Genomic DNA, 16,272 nt, shown 5'->3' on the forward strand with positions numbered 1-16,272 from the left:
AAGTAGTCCTACACTTGGTTTTACTTAGACGCTCTTCTACATCTGTCTACTTAATGAAACAACAGAAGTAAGCCAATGTGAAAACACTTTCAGATAGCTGTTACTGAGATCAAGTAGACTGTTACACAGCCCACGTGACCAAAGAAGTAATATTTCTACTATGAAGAGTAATAAAAAAGAGATGATACAATATCCTGTTCTTGCTAAGCAAAGATAACAGAAGGTCTACCCTGTCATTCCCAGCAGAAAGACCAACTGCCATGTTATAAACTTTTTCTATAAAACTTGCAACTCACTCTTCATGGCAAACTTCTTTGAACGTTACCTTGCAAGTCTGCATCATTTGACTTTGGACTGCTTCTTGCTCGCCGCTCTGTTTTCTTAATGCCCGGCCCACCGCCGCTGCCACCTCCCCCGCCTCCACCACCACCACCGCTGTGGCCCTTGCCATAGCCGTTGTACACGGTGGTGCAGTTGCTCTTGTAGATTGAAGAAGGAGGGCTGTTGAGGCGATTCTGGCGGTCAATCTGGCGGTCTTTCAGCTTTTTGTGCGGAGGTTTGCTATATTGGTCTTCTCGGGTGATGTAACTCGACATTCCATAGAGTGGTATAATTTCTAAAAGAACGGTTAGGAGAAATGCAAACTCAGTCTACATCTTCAATAATAAAGTCTTAGATGGTCAAATGACCTGTCTCCTGAAGGAAGAAGTTAACATTTTATGTAAATACAGTATAAAATACTTTGAAGAGAGTGGTACGCATATTATACACGTTTAAAATACTCCCATTCATTTCTAACCAATAAAGGAATAGTTAATCATTAAAAAAAATTATACTGTGTGTTCACAAATGTTCAAGAGATTATGGAAAATATTAAAGAATCTTTTCTATCAAGAGTTCGTATTCTAGTTGAATATATACTTAAGCTTGAATTTGCCTGAATTTGCCTGTCAATTGTTCTTAGGAATTGCAATCTACAAAAACAGAATTAACAAACAAATATCCCCTTAAGTAATAAGTCCTCAGAATCAAAACATTTAAATGTATGCTTATCCTTACAGACAGAATATTTCTACTGGAAAATACACAGCAACAAGAATATAAGGGGTTTCTGTGCTATCTAGAAGAGCCAACATTTGAACAAAATCTATTAAAATGAAGAGATGAGAACTTTCCATTAAAAATAATCAGAGCTCACAGAATTAAGGGAAATGTTCAAGAGATTATAGTGTTATATATAAGCCACCTTTGCAACCTGGTGCCAGACATAACCATCTACTGTCTTAAACTTGTATTCTGGGGTAATCAGAAGATACACTGACTAGTAGAATGTCACCTGGTTTCACTATCCATATTTTTACATGGCTCAAAAGAAAATGAAAGCCTGTGAAATAATCTTATGATCTGAGGTGAAAACACATATTTTAAATTTAAATTTTTTAAGTAATTAAAAATTATCTTTAGATACTAATAAAAATGATAATATAGAACACAGATACTGGGTTCTTACACGTTTATAACAAAAAAAGGCCCCACATGCACAGAGTGATTATATAAATTACCATCCAAATCCGGTACTTCTGAGGGTAACTAGGGAACACTTCTAATTATTTATCTGGACACAAGACCTAAACCAGCACTGTTCTAGGCACATCAGCAATGTAAAGTCACCCTACATAACTGAACAACCGATGTTTCAACTGTTGAATGGTAAAGTTCCACTTTTCATTTTCTTTCTGTTCACATAGCTCAAGGAAGATCTTAAAAAGCAAATCTTCCCTTGGACTGCAAGGAGATCCAACCAGTCCATCCTAAAGGAAATCAGTCCTGGGTGTTCATTGGAAGGACTGATGTTGAAGCTGAAACTCCAATACTTTGGCCACCTGATGCAAAGAGCTGACTCATTTGAAAAGACCTTGATGTTGGGAAAGATTGAAGGCAGGAGGAGAAGGGGACGATGGAGGATGAGATGGTTGGATGGCATTCCAATTCAATGGACATGAGTTTGGGTAAACTCCAGGAGTTGGTGATGGACAGGCCTGGCGTGCTGCGGTTCATGGGGTCACTAAGAGTCGGACACGACTGAGCAACTGAACTGAACTGAATTTACAAGATAACCAATTTTCACTAGAGAAACATAATTCTATTCACAGAGTGCATGCCCAAGTAAATTATGACTAAACACAGAAAAAGAATGGTAAAGGTTTTAAATATCACAAGATATTACACATGAGACTTAAAATATTCACCATGGGTACTGATAGAGTAATATTTTAAAACATCAAGAACTTTTAAGATGCATACAGTTTGGGAAACTAAATGTCTGAATTGCTTTTAGGTGCATACACATTGAGAACTAAGGTAGAAGAATATATAAAAGCCTTTTTATTTATAAAGCAAAAGATTTTTGTTTTCTGTTTAATTAGGAATCAATGAAGATAGCACTTTCATTTATTTTACATTATTGTTCTGTGTTATTTTAATGAAAATAAATCAAAACACCCTAATTCAATGAAGACAAGTGGTTTTTTTTCACTTAATTCTAATAACTTAAATCATATTACTGTGTAAAATTACAAAAGACACCATTCACAAAACAGTAATTATGTGGCATCCTACTAAAGACTGCTAAAAAATAAGGCAGGTCATACACTCTTCATCAAGTAATGAGTCAACAGCCAAGGCTTTTCACACTGTCATTAAACTCAGACCCAACTAGAAAACTGAAAAGTACTCAAATATTTAATGTATACTGTATGAGTACTGAACATGTTTTTAAAAACTATTCTTAACTAACTCAAATCGTTCAGTTTTTACAAGAATATTTTCACAGAATATGCCCAGTGTCTGATGTTCTGGAGTGTTATGTTACTAGGCAAGGAGACTATAGAAATAGGAAGTTATTGATGCCGCTATGGGTTTACAGTATTAATTTCATCTTTTGCTGTCACCTCTCTATACCCTATTATAATAGCATTTAAGCCTTTTGAATTATATTAAATTTATTTCTAAATACTACTGCAAAAAAAATTAAATTCTATCCCTAAGTTAAAATAGGATACTGATAATTTCACTTAAAATAGCTGTGTGTGTGTGTGTGTGTGTGTATATATATATATATATAAAATTGATGACAGTAAGGTAATAACATTCACTAAAACCAGAAGACATTTCTCATACACTTTATCTGTAAACCAACATAATAAATGTTTGAAGCAATTCATAGTCAGACACAGAAGAAAGTTACTTTGCAAAGTTCTAGTGTTTAGAGTCTAATTTTGCCCTCACTTATCTGGTTTCTTAGTATCCATTTTGACAGAGAAGGGCTTCAGACTAAACCAATACCAAGGCCAAAACTAACAAGACATAATGCCGGTATCTCTGAGACGCTTTTCATTTCAAGGTAAGTATCTGCCTAACAGTGAAACTGTGGCTGCACTAATAGCTATTCTCAAACTAAAAACAGCATTCAGGAAGACCATGTCAACAGTGAGAGGATTTTGAGTTCTGCCAAGATTGCAAAAGAGCATCCAAAAAACTCAAAGGTTACTGAGAACTCAGTCTTCTATCATTGGAAATGCGGCACAAAATCCTTTGTAATTTTCCTTCTACTGCTCACCCATATGGATGCCTAAGAACTAATGTGCTGCAGCTTTGTTTCAGGCCACTCTCATATAGAGGACATGGAAACATATGATAGATTACTGCCTCTTTTCTGAAATGACAAGTGGCTTGCCCACTACCTGTACTCTGTGGGGTGGGATGGGGACAGCATTTGAAAACAATATAAAGAAAGAGTCTCAAGATACAACTGAGGACAAAGAAAGCTAGGAATTTCCGATGAGCTTCACACAGCAGAGAGATCCTCCTCTACCAGGCTTATTATGGAAGAAGCAAAGGTTCTCTGGCTCTCTAAAGCTACTTTAGTTTTGTAACCAGTTCCAGCAGCTCCAGAACCCAGCAATCTACTCACCTTGCTCGCTGTATATTGTGGGAGGAAGATGATGCTGAGGAAAGAACTGAGGTGGCATATCTCCAGGTCCAGTAACAGGTGGGTAGTATGCTGTGTGCGAGTTATGGATAAAATGTGGGTGGTGAGTCAGGTAGGGGGGTAGATGATGGGTTGGAGACATGGCCGAGGGGTAGCTTGGGGGGTAACACTCAGGAGATTGGGGTGTGACCACCACCCGGCGGACTCCAGTATTATCTTCAATCACCTAGGGAAAACAACAAAAAGAATATAGTATGTATTATTAGCAAATATTCTGTGAATGTCGATAGTATTTAATTATTTCCCTCCTTAACTTTAATCTTCTCTTCTCCATAGGGGGGACAAATAGTGCATGCTGAATTCTGGTTCTCTAATTCAACTAGTTGGGCTTCCCTGGTGGCTCAGTTGTAAAGAATCCACCTGCAATGCAGGAGACCTAGGTTCAATCCCTGGGTCAGGAAGATCCCTGGAGAAGGAAATGGCAACCCACTCCAGTATTCTCGCCTGGAGAACTCCATAGGCAGAGGAGTTTGGTGGGCTATAGTTCATGGAGTCATGAAGAGTTGGATAAGATTTAGTGACTAAACAACAACAAAAAAATTCAACTAGTAAAATGAATTTCAGAAATAACATTATTCAACTGTCAGTTTTCCAGAAAGAAGAGACATTCTGGGTCACATAAATATGCTTTAGAGGTCTGAGCTTTCATTATCTGCCCAACAACACCCGACCCCACACCTGTTTTAGCAAGTATAGTTCTATGACACTGGAGAAACTAAGAGAGGTTGGTTTTACAAACTATAGCTTCAGAAACTACAGTAGTACTGAAAGGTCATTTAATCTGGAACCAAGTTTGTGGATGAAATGAGGGGATCCCCATTTATCAAACACTTGAGAAATCCCAAATCAAGAAGGACACCTTTTGTTCCCAAGACGTCCAGATGATGTCCTAGGGGTTGTGAACGAGACATTATGACCAGGGACCTGCTATGGGCAGAATGAGCCAATCAACATTCTATCCATACTTTCTTCAAATGATTTTTTAAAAATTCAACCAAGGAAAGTAACACAAGGCAGTACAATGCTGGTATTTATTGGCTCTGTGGCCAACTGCATGCTATCTGCTCTAGGAGCAAACAATTTTGCTGAGATGCAAGACATGAAATAATGCAACAGAAACCGTAATCCAAAGGCAAAGTTGTGGGGTACAGAGAACAAGAGCATGAAATGGCAAAATCAGAGGCGGCTTCAGGGAACAATGACGTCTTGAGAGTGAACGTGGAACCTGGGACTGGACTTCCAAAGAGACCAGGTGGGCTAAACAAGCTTAAGACAATCAGGCACATCCACTGACAGAAAGTTCTGTTTAAAAAAACAACAAAACTGAAAATTAAACTTGTATTTTGAAATAGATTTCTCATTACACCTTAGGAGGCTGATTAGGGGCCAAAATAAAATGACTTAATCATGTCTAAAAACATTCTAATAAAAAAAATTCTAGTAAGCTTTGCTTTTTAAAGTATTGCTTGAGACAAAATGACAAGTTTATCAACATTAGTCTGTACATTAATATACAAAATAGGCTTAATTTTAATTAATATCCATTAATCTTTATGTTAAGAAAATAAAAATCTTTGTTTATTAATGAACTGATTAACATAATAACTTCAGAATTTACTATTTTAATAGCTCATTAATAAAGCAACATTAACTCCATCAAATTAAGATTCTGAGTCATACTCCCTACTAAAGCTCAGGATGTAGCTTTTTACATATTCTTTATTAAATATAACCTCTTCCAGGCCTTGGCAAGCTAACCACATTAGCCTTATTTAGGTTGCTAGGTTACAGGTATATGTGAAATGCTGCTTAAACCATGACACTAGAAATTCTCCAAGGTAAACACTAATAATTATCAAAGTATCTTTTTTTTTTAAAGTATAGTTGATTTGCAATGTTGTATTAGACTCTGGTATACAACAAAGGGATTCAATTATACAGTGTATGAATCTATGAATACATACATGTATTGGTCACTCAGTCATGTCCAACTCTTTGAGATTTCATAGACTATAGCCTACCAGACTCCTTTGTTCATGAAATTCTATAGGCAAGAATACTGGACTGGGTAGCCATCCCCTTTTCCAGGGGATCTTCCTGACCCAGGGATCAAACTCGAGTCTCCTAGACTGCAGGCAGATGCATTACCATGTGAACCACCATGGAAGCACAGTATATATACATTCTTTCAGAATACTGAATATAGTTCCTAGTGCCATACAATAGGATCTTGCTGTTTATTTTATAGATAGCAGTTTGTTCTCTGCTGATCCCAAAATCCTCATTCATCTCCCTTCTTCCTGTCACTTTCCCCTTTTTGTAACCACAAGTTTGTTTTTTATGTTTGAGTCTGTTTCTGTTTTATACATAAGTTCAATTGCATCCTATTTTAGATTGCACATATAAATGATATCATATATTTGTCCTCTCTTTCTGGCTTCCTTCACTTAGTATGATAATCTCTAGTCCATTTATATTGGTGCAAATGGCATTATTTCATTGTTTATGGCTGAATAGTATTTCACTGTATGTATGTGTATGTATACACACACACACACACACACACACATTACATTTTCTTCATCCATTCATCAGTGAATGAACATTTAGGTTGTTTCCACATCTTGGCTACTGTAAATAGTGCTACTATGTACATTGGGGTACGTGTTATTTTCTCAAATTAAGAGTTTTCTCCAGATATATGCCCAGGAACAGGATTGCTGGATCATACAGCAATTCCATTTTTAGTTTTTTAAGGAATCATCCATTCTATTTTCCATAGTGACTGCACCAATTTACATTCCCACCAACAGTGTAGGAGGGTTCCCTTTTCTCCACACCCTCTCTAGCATTTGTTATTTGTAGACTTTTTAATGATGGTCATTCTGACCAGTGTGAGGAGATACTTTTTTGTAGTTCTGACTTGCATTTCTCTAATAATTAGTGATGCTGAGCATCTTTTCATGTGCCTTTTGGCCATCTGTATGTCTTTGGAGAAGAGACTATTTAGGTCTTCTCCCCCTTTTTTTTAACTGGTTTCCTTTCTTTGGAAATTAAGCTTAGATTGCATCATTTTCAAATATTTTCTCCCCTTTCACAGGCTGTCCTTGTGTTTTGTTTATGGTTTCCTCTGCTGTGCAAAAAGCTTGTAAGTTTGTTTAGGTTCCTTTTATTTATTTCAAGCATCTTCTATTTTGTCTAAAATGCAGAGCATGAATATGGTAGCACATTCTGTACAATTTTAGTATAAATATGGGTTTTTCTTACCATCTGATATCAACATGTATTTATTCTATAGTGTATTTTTTCCTTCTACCTTGCCACTAGCTATTAAGAAAAGAGTAGGGCATATTCTAGATGTCCCTCTTTCATGAAACCTTGATTCAATCCTGTGCTAGACAATGGAAGGTCCACAGAAGCAAAGTATTTGTTTTCTAGAAACTTAAAACCTTCCTTATTTCAGTCAATGTAAAACTTAGAACGATAAAGCAGCCCATATAGACTTGACTGAGATGGTAAAAGAACAGGGCTCTTACTAAATGTGAAGAACAACCCCGAGCTGGTAAACAGGGGTAGTTAGAAGGAAGAGAAATAATTTTCATTTTATCATATAGTTTTTGACTTGTTAAAGCACTTAAAAAAAACAAATTGAGCAAACAGCACTAACAAAAGTAAGACTTCTAGTCAAGGCGGGGAAAAGAAAAAGAAAACAGATGAAACATTATCTTTCTACTACTATATTTTATAAGAATATTACCACTAACTACAAAAATTAATAAATCTGAAGTATAAATTACTTTTCTTCACCAAAAAATGAATTTCCAATTAGAGAAGAAGCTTTTTGAAACCACAAATTTCTGGCTTATATGAAAACTATTTCATAACCCCGTTTTTAATTATCTTAAATTATTCCGTGGTGTTTGTGAAAAAACTCTATTTACATGTACATGTGTAATGGGATACTTTTGCAATGGGATACTCCCTTAACCAATCAAGGTCTTATGACTAAAAATATTTTTAAGAAATAGAATATTCTGAAATAACTAAAAATTAAAATTAAAAAAAAATTGTGCTAAATATTTTATTTATTGTTCTTCCATAACACAAACTGTTGCATATTTAGTTATCAAATCAGTTTTGAGGTCTATGTCTAAGGAAACTAGGCCTATGTTCCTCCAAAGAATAAGAAAGTCTGAGGAGCAAAATACTGCACAATATAATAAGCAACTCAGGGAATGGTCACCATAAATATTATGGTTTATAAAGAAATATATTACTGTAGCAGAAGAATGTAGACATTTGAAAGAGTTCAGTCTAAGAATCCTGAGACCATAAAAATGTGCCTTCAATCTCCATTGAAAGACCATGGAAAAGACAAGACATTTCCTTTTGGGGTGAATGAAACTATGACAATGTCCTCAGGCATGTTGCCTCTGCATACAGGCAAATCACTAGTATTCAAATTCAACAACTATTTCCTGGTACAGACTATAAGCTAAGCACTGGATATTCAAAGGTGAGAAAAAAATAGGTGCTAAATATTGACTTGTTTAGTTAGCCTAAAAATAAAAAGAAAAATCAGGTTGAGTCCTAGTGAGATCTATTCAGAAATCAGGACAAAGTATTTTTTTTTCTCCTAGATATCAGGACCAAGTATTCTTCATCTAGAATTTTTTTCTAGAGCTATGATTCAACGGAACACTCACCTTCTCCAGAGGCACAGACCCTTGGAAAAAATCACTGTGCTAGGTCCTCAGGTTGCCACCTCTTACGGGATGAATTATGTATACTCTGCCCTGCCCCCACCAATTCACATATTTAAGTCCCAACCACACAGTACCTCAGCATGTAACTGTATCTGGTGATAAGGCCTTTAACAAAGTGATTACAGTAAAATGTGGTCAGATGGGTGGGTCCTAATCCAATATGACTGATATCCTTATAAGAAAAGGAAATTAGGACACAGACAGGCAGAGGGAAGACCATGTGAGGACAACAAAGGAAGAAGGCCATCTACAAGCCAAGAAGAGAGGCCTTAAAAGAAAACAAATTGATAGCCTCAGGAATTGCAAGGAAGTAATTTCTGTTTAAGCCACTCGGTCTATGGTACATTGTTATGGTGGCCTGAGCAAATTAATATACCACCTAACAGAGCCTCCTACCATAAGTTCTACCAGCCTTGTCTGCTTAAAAACAACAACAGAAAAAACAAACATCCCCCACCCCCCCAAAAAAATAACCCCACAATTCTCTTTTAATAGTAATGCATTTAATTCCTCCTGGATGGGCTTCCCCTCTGGATGGGCTTCCCCTCTTGGATGGGCTTCCCCTCCTGGATGGGCTTCCCTGGTAGCTCAGCTGGTAAAGAATCTGCCTGCAATGCAGGAGACCCTGGTTCGATTCCTGGGATAGGAAGATTCCCTGGAGAAGAGATAGGCTACCCACTCCAGTATTCTTGGGCTTCCCTGGTGGCTCAGCTGGAAAAGAATCTGCCCACAGTGCAGGAGACCTGGGTTCAACCCCTAGGTTGGGAAGATCTCCTGGAGAAGGGAACGGCTACCCACTCCAGTATCTTGGCCTGGAGAATTCCATGGACTGTCCATGGGGTCACAAAGAGTCAGACAAGACTGAGCTATTTTCACTTTCACTATCCTCCTGGACAGAACCACCCAGCCACTTTCCTCTAGCTAAGGAAGAAAGCTCGATGGCAAACAGCAGGTAATTTGAGTCTTTATCTTGTCTTTTTACTCTGTTCAGTAAGTATTTATTGAGAAACCTGTATGTGCCGAGTATTCTTTGTTATCCTGTGGCCTAGACACATGGATGAGAGGCCAGAAAATAAGGCACTAAAGGTTAAAGAGGGAGAATGTTTGCCTTCCTTGCACCAGTGTCTTTTAGAAGCACAACCAAGAAAACCATTGAAACAAAATGAGATAGGCCTGGGGCAATAGCAAGTGTTAGTCGCCCAGTCGTGCCCAACTCTGCGACCCTATGGACTGCAGCCCACCAGGCCCTTCTGTCCATGAGATTTTCCAGGCAAGGATACTGGAGTAGGTTACGTGAGTAGCAGGAAGGGAGAGGAGAAAGCAGGTCACAGCCTGTGCCTGTGGTCTGCCAGGTGCTTGTTACCATTTATCTGTTAACTTTCTTAACTACCGGAGAACTAAATATTAGCATCCCTATTGTACGTGAGAAAACCAAGGCACAGCATGATTAAAATATACACTGAGTTCATCTAGAGAACCAGATTTTCATCCTGGTCTATACTCCAACGTTTTCATTATGTAGAGCAAAGTTAGGTATGCTGCAAAATAAATATGTAAATAATGAACTGTTAGAAATAGGTTATGAAGAGATGTGAAAGGATTCAAGATACAAACAATATTTACTGAATACCTGCTGCTCTTCTTTAATACCTTCTACCTGACATAATACCTGAGAAATATCAATAACCTCAGATATGCAAATGACACCACCCTTATGGCAGAAAGTGAAGAGGAACTAAAAAGCCTCTTGATGAAAGTGAAAGAGGAGAGTGAAAAGGTTGGCTTGAAGCTCAACATTCAGAAAACGAAGATCATGGCATCTGGTCCCATCACTTCATGGGAAATAGATGGAGAAACAGTGGAAACCGTGTCAGACTTTATTTTTTTGGGCTCCAAAATCACTGCACATGCTGATTGCAGCCAGGAAATTAAAAGACGCTTACTCCTTGGAAGGAAAGTTATGACCAACCTTGATAGTATATTAAAAAAACAGAGACATTACTTTGCCAACAAAGGTCCGTCTAGTCAAGGGTATGGTTTTTCCCGTAGTCATGTATGGATATGAGAGTTGGACTGTGAAGAAAGCTGAGCACTGAAGAATTGATGCTTTTGAACTGTGGTGTTGGAGAAGACTCTTGAGAGTCCCTTGGACTGCAAGGAGATCCAACCAGTCCATTCTAAAGATCAATCCTGGGTGTTCATTGGAGGGACTGATGCTAAAGCTGAAACTGCAATACTTTGGCCACCTCATGTGAAGAGCTGACTCACTGGAAAAGAGTCTGATGCTGGGAGGGATTGGGGGCAGGAGGAGAAGGGGACGACAGAGAGATGGCTGGATGGCATCACCAACTCGATGGACATGAGTTTGAGTGAACTCCGGGAGTTGGTGATGGACAGGGAGGCCTGGCGTGATGTGATTCATGGGGTCGCAAAGAGTCGGACACGACTGAGTGACTGAACTGAACTGAACTGAACCTGACATAATGCTACTCAATGTTCAAGTCCTAAAATGGTAACTGATACACAGTAGCCATTACTACTATTAATATTACTACCTCACTAGCTATTACTACTATTAATATTACCACCTCACTAAATCTTCCCAACAATCCTAGGAGGCAAATACAGTTATCCCCATTTGAGAGAGAAAAGGAATGAAACTCAGTAAAGTTAAGCTAACTCACATAAAGTCAGAGAGCTGGGGGTCGGGGGGTACAGTTTTGAGTCCAAGATCTAAAATGGATCTCTTAAAAACATTTATGTTTTGACAATCTTTTCTCGTAGTTAATAGAGAAGGTAGTTCCTCCATTTACTGAACTGAAATATGCTCCACAGGAATTGCAATTAACTCCTCCTCCTACTTTTGCGCTGAAAGCAGCAAGAATCAAAAGAAGAGCTTCAATGGAAGGAGGCAAAAGAAAAATTTTAAAAGGCTGCCCCAAGGACCAGTGATGATCCAAGATGCAGGCAGAACAGAGTGCATGTGGATACATGTGAGCCCACATGCATGCAGTTAGCATGCAAGTCTGGCTTGCCTGAGTGAGACGCTGCACACAGAAAAGTGGGACCAAATGAGTTTGCAAAAGTTGGGTTCATGCTCACTTCCTAATGGTAGGCAACATACTTGAAGCGGGCTCCCAGGCCATTCTGGTAACTGAGCAGTGAACAAGGAGAAGGAAAGGTTGAGCAACATGAAATAGCTGCACAGACAGAGGAACAGGCAGACAAACCATCAAGGCTTCTCCTGGCCAGACTGGTGCTCACCCCACCATCAGCATCTCTGTCCTGCAGCACTGATTACAGATCTGTCTCTCCCACCAAATCCAAGTCCCTCAAAATACCCAGGCATACAGGAGGTTCTCAATGTAAGTTGGCTAATGAACAAATGAATGAAAAAGCAAGCAAAAAAAAAAAAACGTTTATCTCTTACATTTAACGTCTGCTGCTACTGCTGCTGCTGCTAAGTCGCTTCAGTCGTGTCCAACTCTGTGCGATCCCATAGATGTCAGCCCACCAGGCTCCTCCGTCCCTGGGATTCTCCAGGCAAGAACACTGGAGTGGGTTGCCATTTCCTTCTCCAACGCATGCATGCATGCTAAGTCGCTTCAGTCATGTCTGACTCTGTGCGACCCCATGGACAGTAGCCCACCAGGCTTCCCTGTTCACGGAATTCTCTAAGCAAGAATACTGGAGTGGGTTGCCATTTCCTTCTCTGACATTTAATGTCCAGCAACAGTTATTATTGGGCTTCCCTGGTGGCTCAGCAATAAAGAATCAGCCTACAATGCAAGAGATGTAGGTTCGATCCCTGGGTTAGGAAGATCCCTTAGAGAAGAAAATGGCTACCCACTCCAGTGTTCTTTCCTGGGACATCTCATGGACAGGAAAGCCTGGTGGGCTATAGTCCATGGAGTCACAAAAGAGTCGGACACAACTTAGCAACTAAACAACAATAAGAGTTGTTTATAATAACACATTCTTTATCAAAATCAATCTCTCCCCATAACTCAGGTAAATAGCTAACATTATACTCTAAAATTTTAGATTATCTAAACTCAATTAATTCCAGATCTGTTATCCCTGACACTCTTATTTTAAATAAGTATGATTTTACTATAAGAAAGACGCAGAAAATTTACACATTTCTTGTGTAAGTTCTACTTCAAATTCAAAGGCAGCTGAGTGGTTTTATTTTATTCATCACCAACCAGTAATGAAAAGCGTTATTTTTCACCCTTCCTTTTTTGCACTGACTCCTCACTCTGCATTTTCTAATATAGTAAACATAACAAAAGAGGAAAAGCAAGCTTGTTCTTCATGGAGGTTAGAAACTTGAACTGTAAGGGCTGTACTCTCCCTAGCCCAAGCCCTTTTCTGATGCTATGGAAGAAACTCCTACCACCATCACCAAGCGCCTTAGAAGAAAGCGAAAATCAGGATAAAGGAATATTCAAAGGGCAACCAAAGATTTGCAGGAGCCAAGCACTGATTCTCTCTTATAGATGAAGTTATTTGACTTCAAAACATGGCAGGATTCACTGTATTTCCCAAATCTGACTTTTCTGCGTTTTCAAATTTAATGATTACGACTGTGGTTGAAAACATAAAATATTACTTCTCAATCTCCTTTCTCTTCACATCTGTTATAGCCAAACACTGATGAAATACTATCTGCTCTTTCCAGTGTTCCATTATCGTGAATGTTCTGAAACGATAAACCCTCTAGATTTAGGACCAGCTCCTTTTGCCACTCAGCATGGTTGTTTTTGTACCAGAATGGAAAATAAATTATCGGTGATATTTCTAGGTTTGTAAAAGCCCTTTATATAATATCAAAGGATTATCCTGCAGAGTAGATGCAGATAATCAACATCCTCTTTGAATTGAGAGTGAAAAAAAAAGTTCCTTGAAAATTCCACTTTTCTGAAAGAGTACTTGCCAATAGTTAAGTAAACAACTAATTTCATAGGCTTCACAGGTAACCAAACTTAAGGTTTTAAGTAACAAGGTGATTCATGAATGAATAACAATTCCCCAAACATTTACCCACACACTCACTTATATCTGGAAACCTTAAATTTTCCATTGGTGAATTATTTTTAAAGCACATGCCAGCTTCAAGCAATGGCTAAGGTACACACATCAATGGTTAGATCCAGATAACACACCAGAGGTTGCTGTATGAGGGAATCCCAAGTTGAAGGTACTGAAGTGGCACTAGTCTTCAGTGTTGTGGAGCATGACTCTTGCAGAGAGGCTTGTCCAGAGGTGAACAGTGTAAAGGAATAATCTCATAAACGGCAAGCCTCACTCTACTAGCCTTCCGTATACCAACACTTTTATGTACAGAGAAACCACTCTAATCGGGAAAAAAGTGCACAACTAAGTTATATATAAATGATTTATAACTAAAATCATTGAGGACTGAAGAGGAGGATGGAAACAAGTACATCTACAGCGGTATCTCTTTTAATCCAACTACTGCAGTAAAGCATGTAATGCTGTAGTTGAGGGAACAATGGCAGCAATTGATTAAGTCCTTCCACATTAAGAAGGAAGCCCAGCAAAGTTTGAAACCCATCTTATGAACCACAGAACTGGGGTTGGGTCCTCAGCTGGTGCCAGCTCCATTTATCAAACTTTAACTTGAGGGGCAGCTATCCCCAACTTGAGGAGCAGAGGGGCCCCCATTTGAAGAGAACTAAGCAATGTAACAATGTATAAAGCGCTCGGCACATAATTCACATAACCCTCAGAAGATCCTCTGACATGGGCAACATCACAGCCCTAAATTCTAGATGAAGAATCTTCAGGAGCAATTAACCTAAGACCAGCTAAGTGGGTGACAAGATTCACACCCAACTACTGTGACTGGAAGTGTTGTGCGTTTTCTATCATATTTTACTGTATATTGCCACCTAAAGACCAAAAAGCTCCACCACATTTGAAGATCAAAAATCAAATCTAACACTCCTAGTATTTGTAAGAACCCTGGACAAGTGAGAATAGTTATAACAATAGAGTTTCAATGAATAAAATGGAGCAAATAGTTGTATCAGACTATATGGTATCTCTGTTTTGAGGAACAGAATATTTGTCAGCAGATAAACAGTAAGTAGTAACCTCATGCTTTAATTTGTGCCAAACTGAGTTGCCTATAAGATATTAATAATAAACAAGGTTCTACTGTATAGCACAGGGCATTATATTTAATATCCTGAGATAAGCCATAATGGAAAAGACTATTTAAAATGTACATATATGTGAGTGTGTGTGTGTATAACTGAATCACCTTGCTGCACATCAGGAATCAACACAACATTGTAAATCAACTACACTTCAATTTCTAAAAAAGATATTAATAGAACTATCAACATAGGAATCTTCAGGAATAACTAATCCTATTCCTCACGCCTCTCCACTGATCAGCAGAGAAAACATCGCCAATCACATCTTCGTAGTCCAGCTTCTCAGACACAAAGATAAAAATGACTCCAAAAGTCAGACAAATTTTGATAGATGCTGAGCACATGCTTGACACCTTTCAAGGAACTGAAGATACAGTGATGAACATGACACAGGGTTGACTTAATGCTAAAAGGGAGGAAGACCAACAAAGGTCAAGTAAACAAACAAGTAAAACACCCAAACAACTTAAAATATTCCTAAAATCACACAGGGAGCTGGATGCAGAACCCTACCTGGGCTCACATTTCATTTCCTAATAATCCTGCGTTCTATTAGGTCACAATGCCAGGATCTCAGAAACAAAGGAAAGAAATCTAAGAGAAAATGCAGAACAAGGAGACAGAGGACTCAGAAGGAGGAAACTTACACAATGCTTGGAGGGGAGGGTACATCTCTTTTAATTTAGCATTGCCAACCTTGTCTGTCATCACTCCTCAAACAAAATAAGGCATAAAATAAAAACTAAAGTTATTGTAAATCTGTTGATGATAGAAACTAAAACAGAAGGGATACAGAAGTCCTCTGCTCTTTTCCACAGAATCTCCTCGCACCCACGCACACATTGTTGACTGTGAGACATTTTCCTAACTTCCAATAGAAAAATCAATGCTTCTGAAGATTTAAAGTCTTAGAAGAGATTTCAATTTTCTTATTATTGGTTGCCAAGTGGGTCTGATTCCGGCTCTGCCCAGGTATAGGGCAATCAATGCCTCATGTTCCGTTCTGATCATCATTTTTACTGTGTTGAAGATGAAGGAGGGCATTAGTCTAACACCAGGTCATACTTACCAAATGGAAGCAGTTGAGGATAAATGTTAATAGCTCAGATTTGGCTGAACAATATGGGGGAAAGCAATCCATGGCTTCCAACTAATAGACCCCACTGTTTCTCCAAAGGATGCTGATTTCAGGCCAACTCTGGAAACAAGCCTTATTGGAGAATGACCAACCAAACCAAACTTTAAACATGTTTTTAAATGGATTTCT

At 38.4% G+C, this 16,272-nt stretch overlaps 1 protein-coding gene across 4 annotated transcripts in view; it reads right to left on the reverse strand.

The window, feature by feature from the left end:
- Window positions 1–16,272, reverse strand: part of FNDC3B (fibronectin type III domain containing 3B) — a 376,057-nt gene that overhangs the window by 152,995 nt on the left and 206,790 nt on the right. For all 4 annotated transcript variants that reach the window (XM_088839060.1, XM_088839069.1, XM_088839078.1 and 1 more), the window contains exons 5-6: window positions 3,974–4,217; window positions 326–616 (exon numbers count right to left, since the gene is read on the reverse strand). In XM_088839060.1, the coding sequence (XP_088695186.1) occupies window positions 326–616; window positions 3,974–4,217 (535 nt within the window). The remainder of the gene's footprint in view (window positions 1–325; window positions 617–3,973; window positions 4,218–16,272) is intronic.

Source organism: Moschus berezovskii, chromosome 1 (assembly GCF_049115385.1).
Source record: "Moschus berezovskii isolate FMDL1 chromosome 1, NW_MosBer_1.0, whole genome shotgun sequence".
In the NCBI taxonomy this organism is placed as follows: Eukaryota; Metazoa; Chordata; class Mammalia; order Artiodactyla; family Moschidae; genus Moschus; species Moschus berezovskii.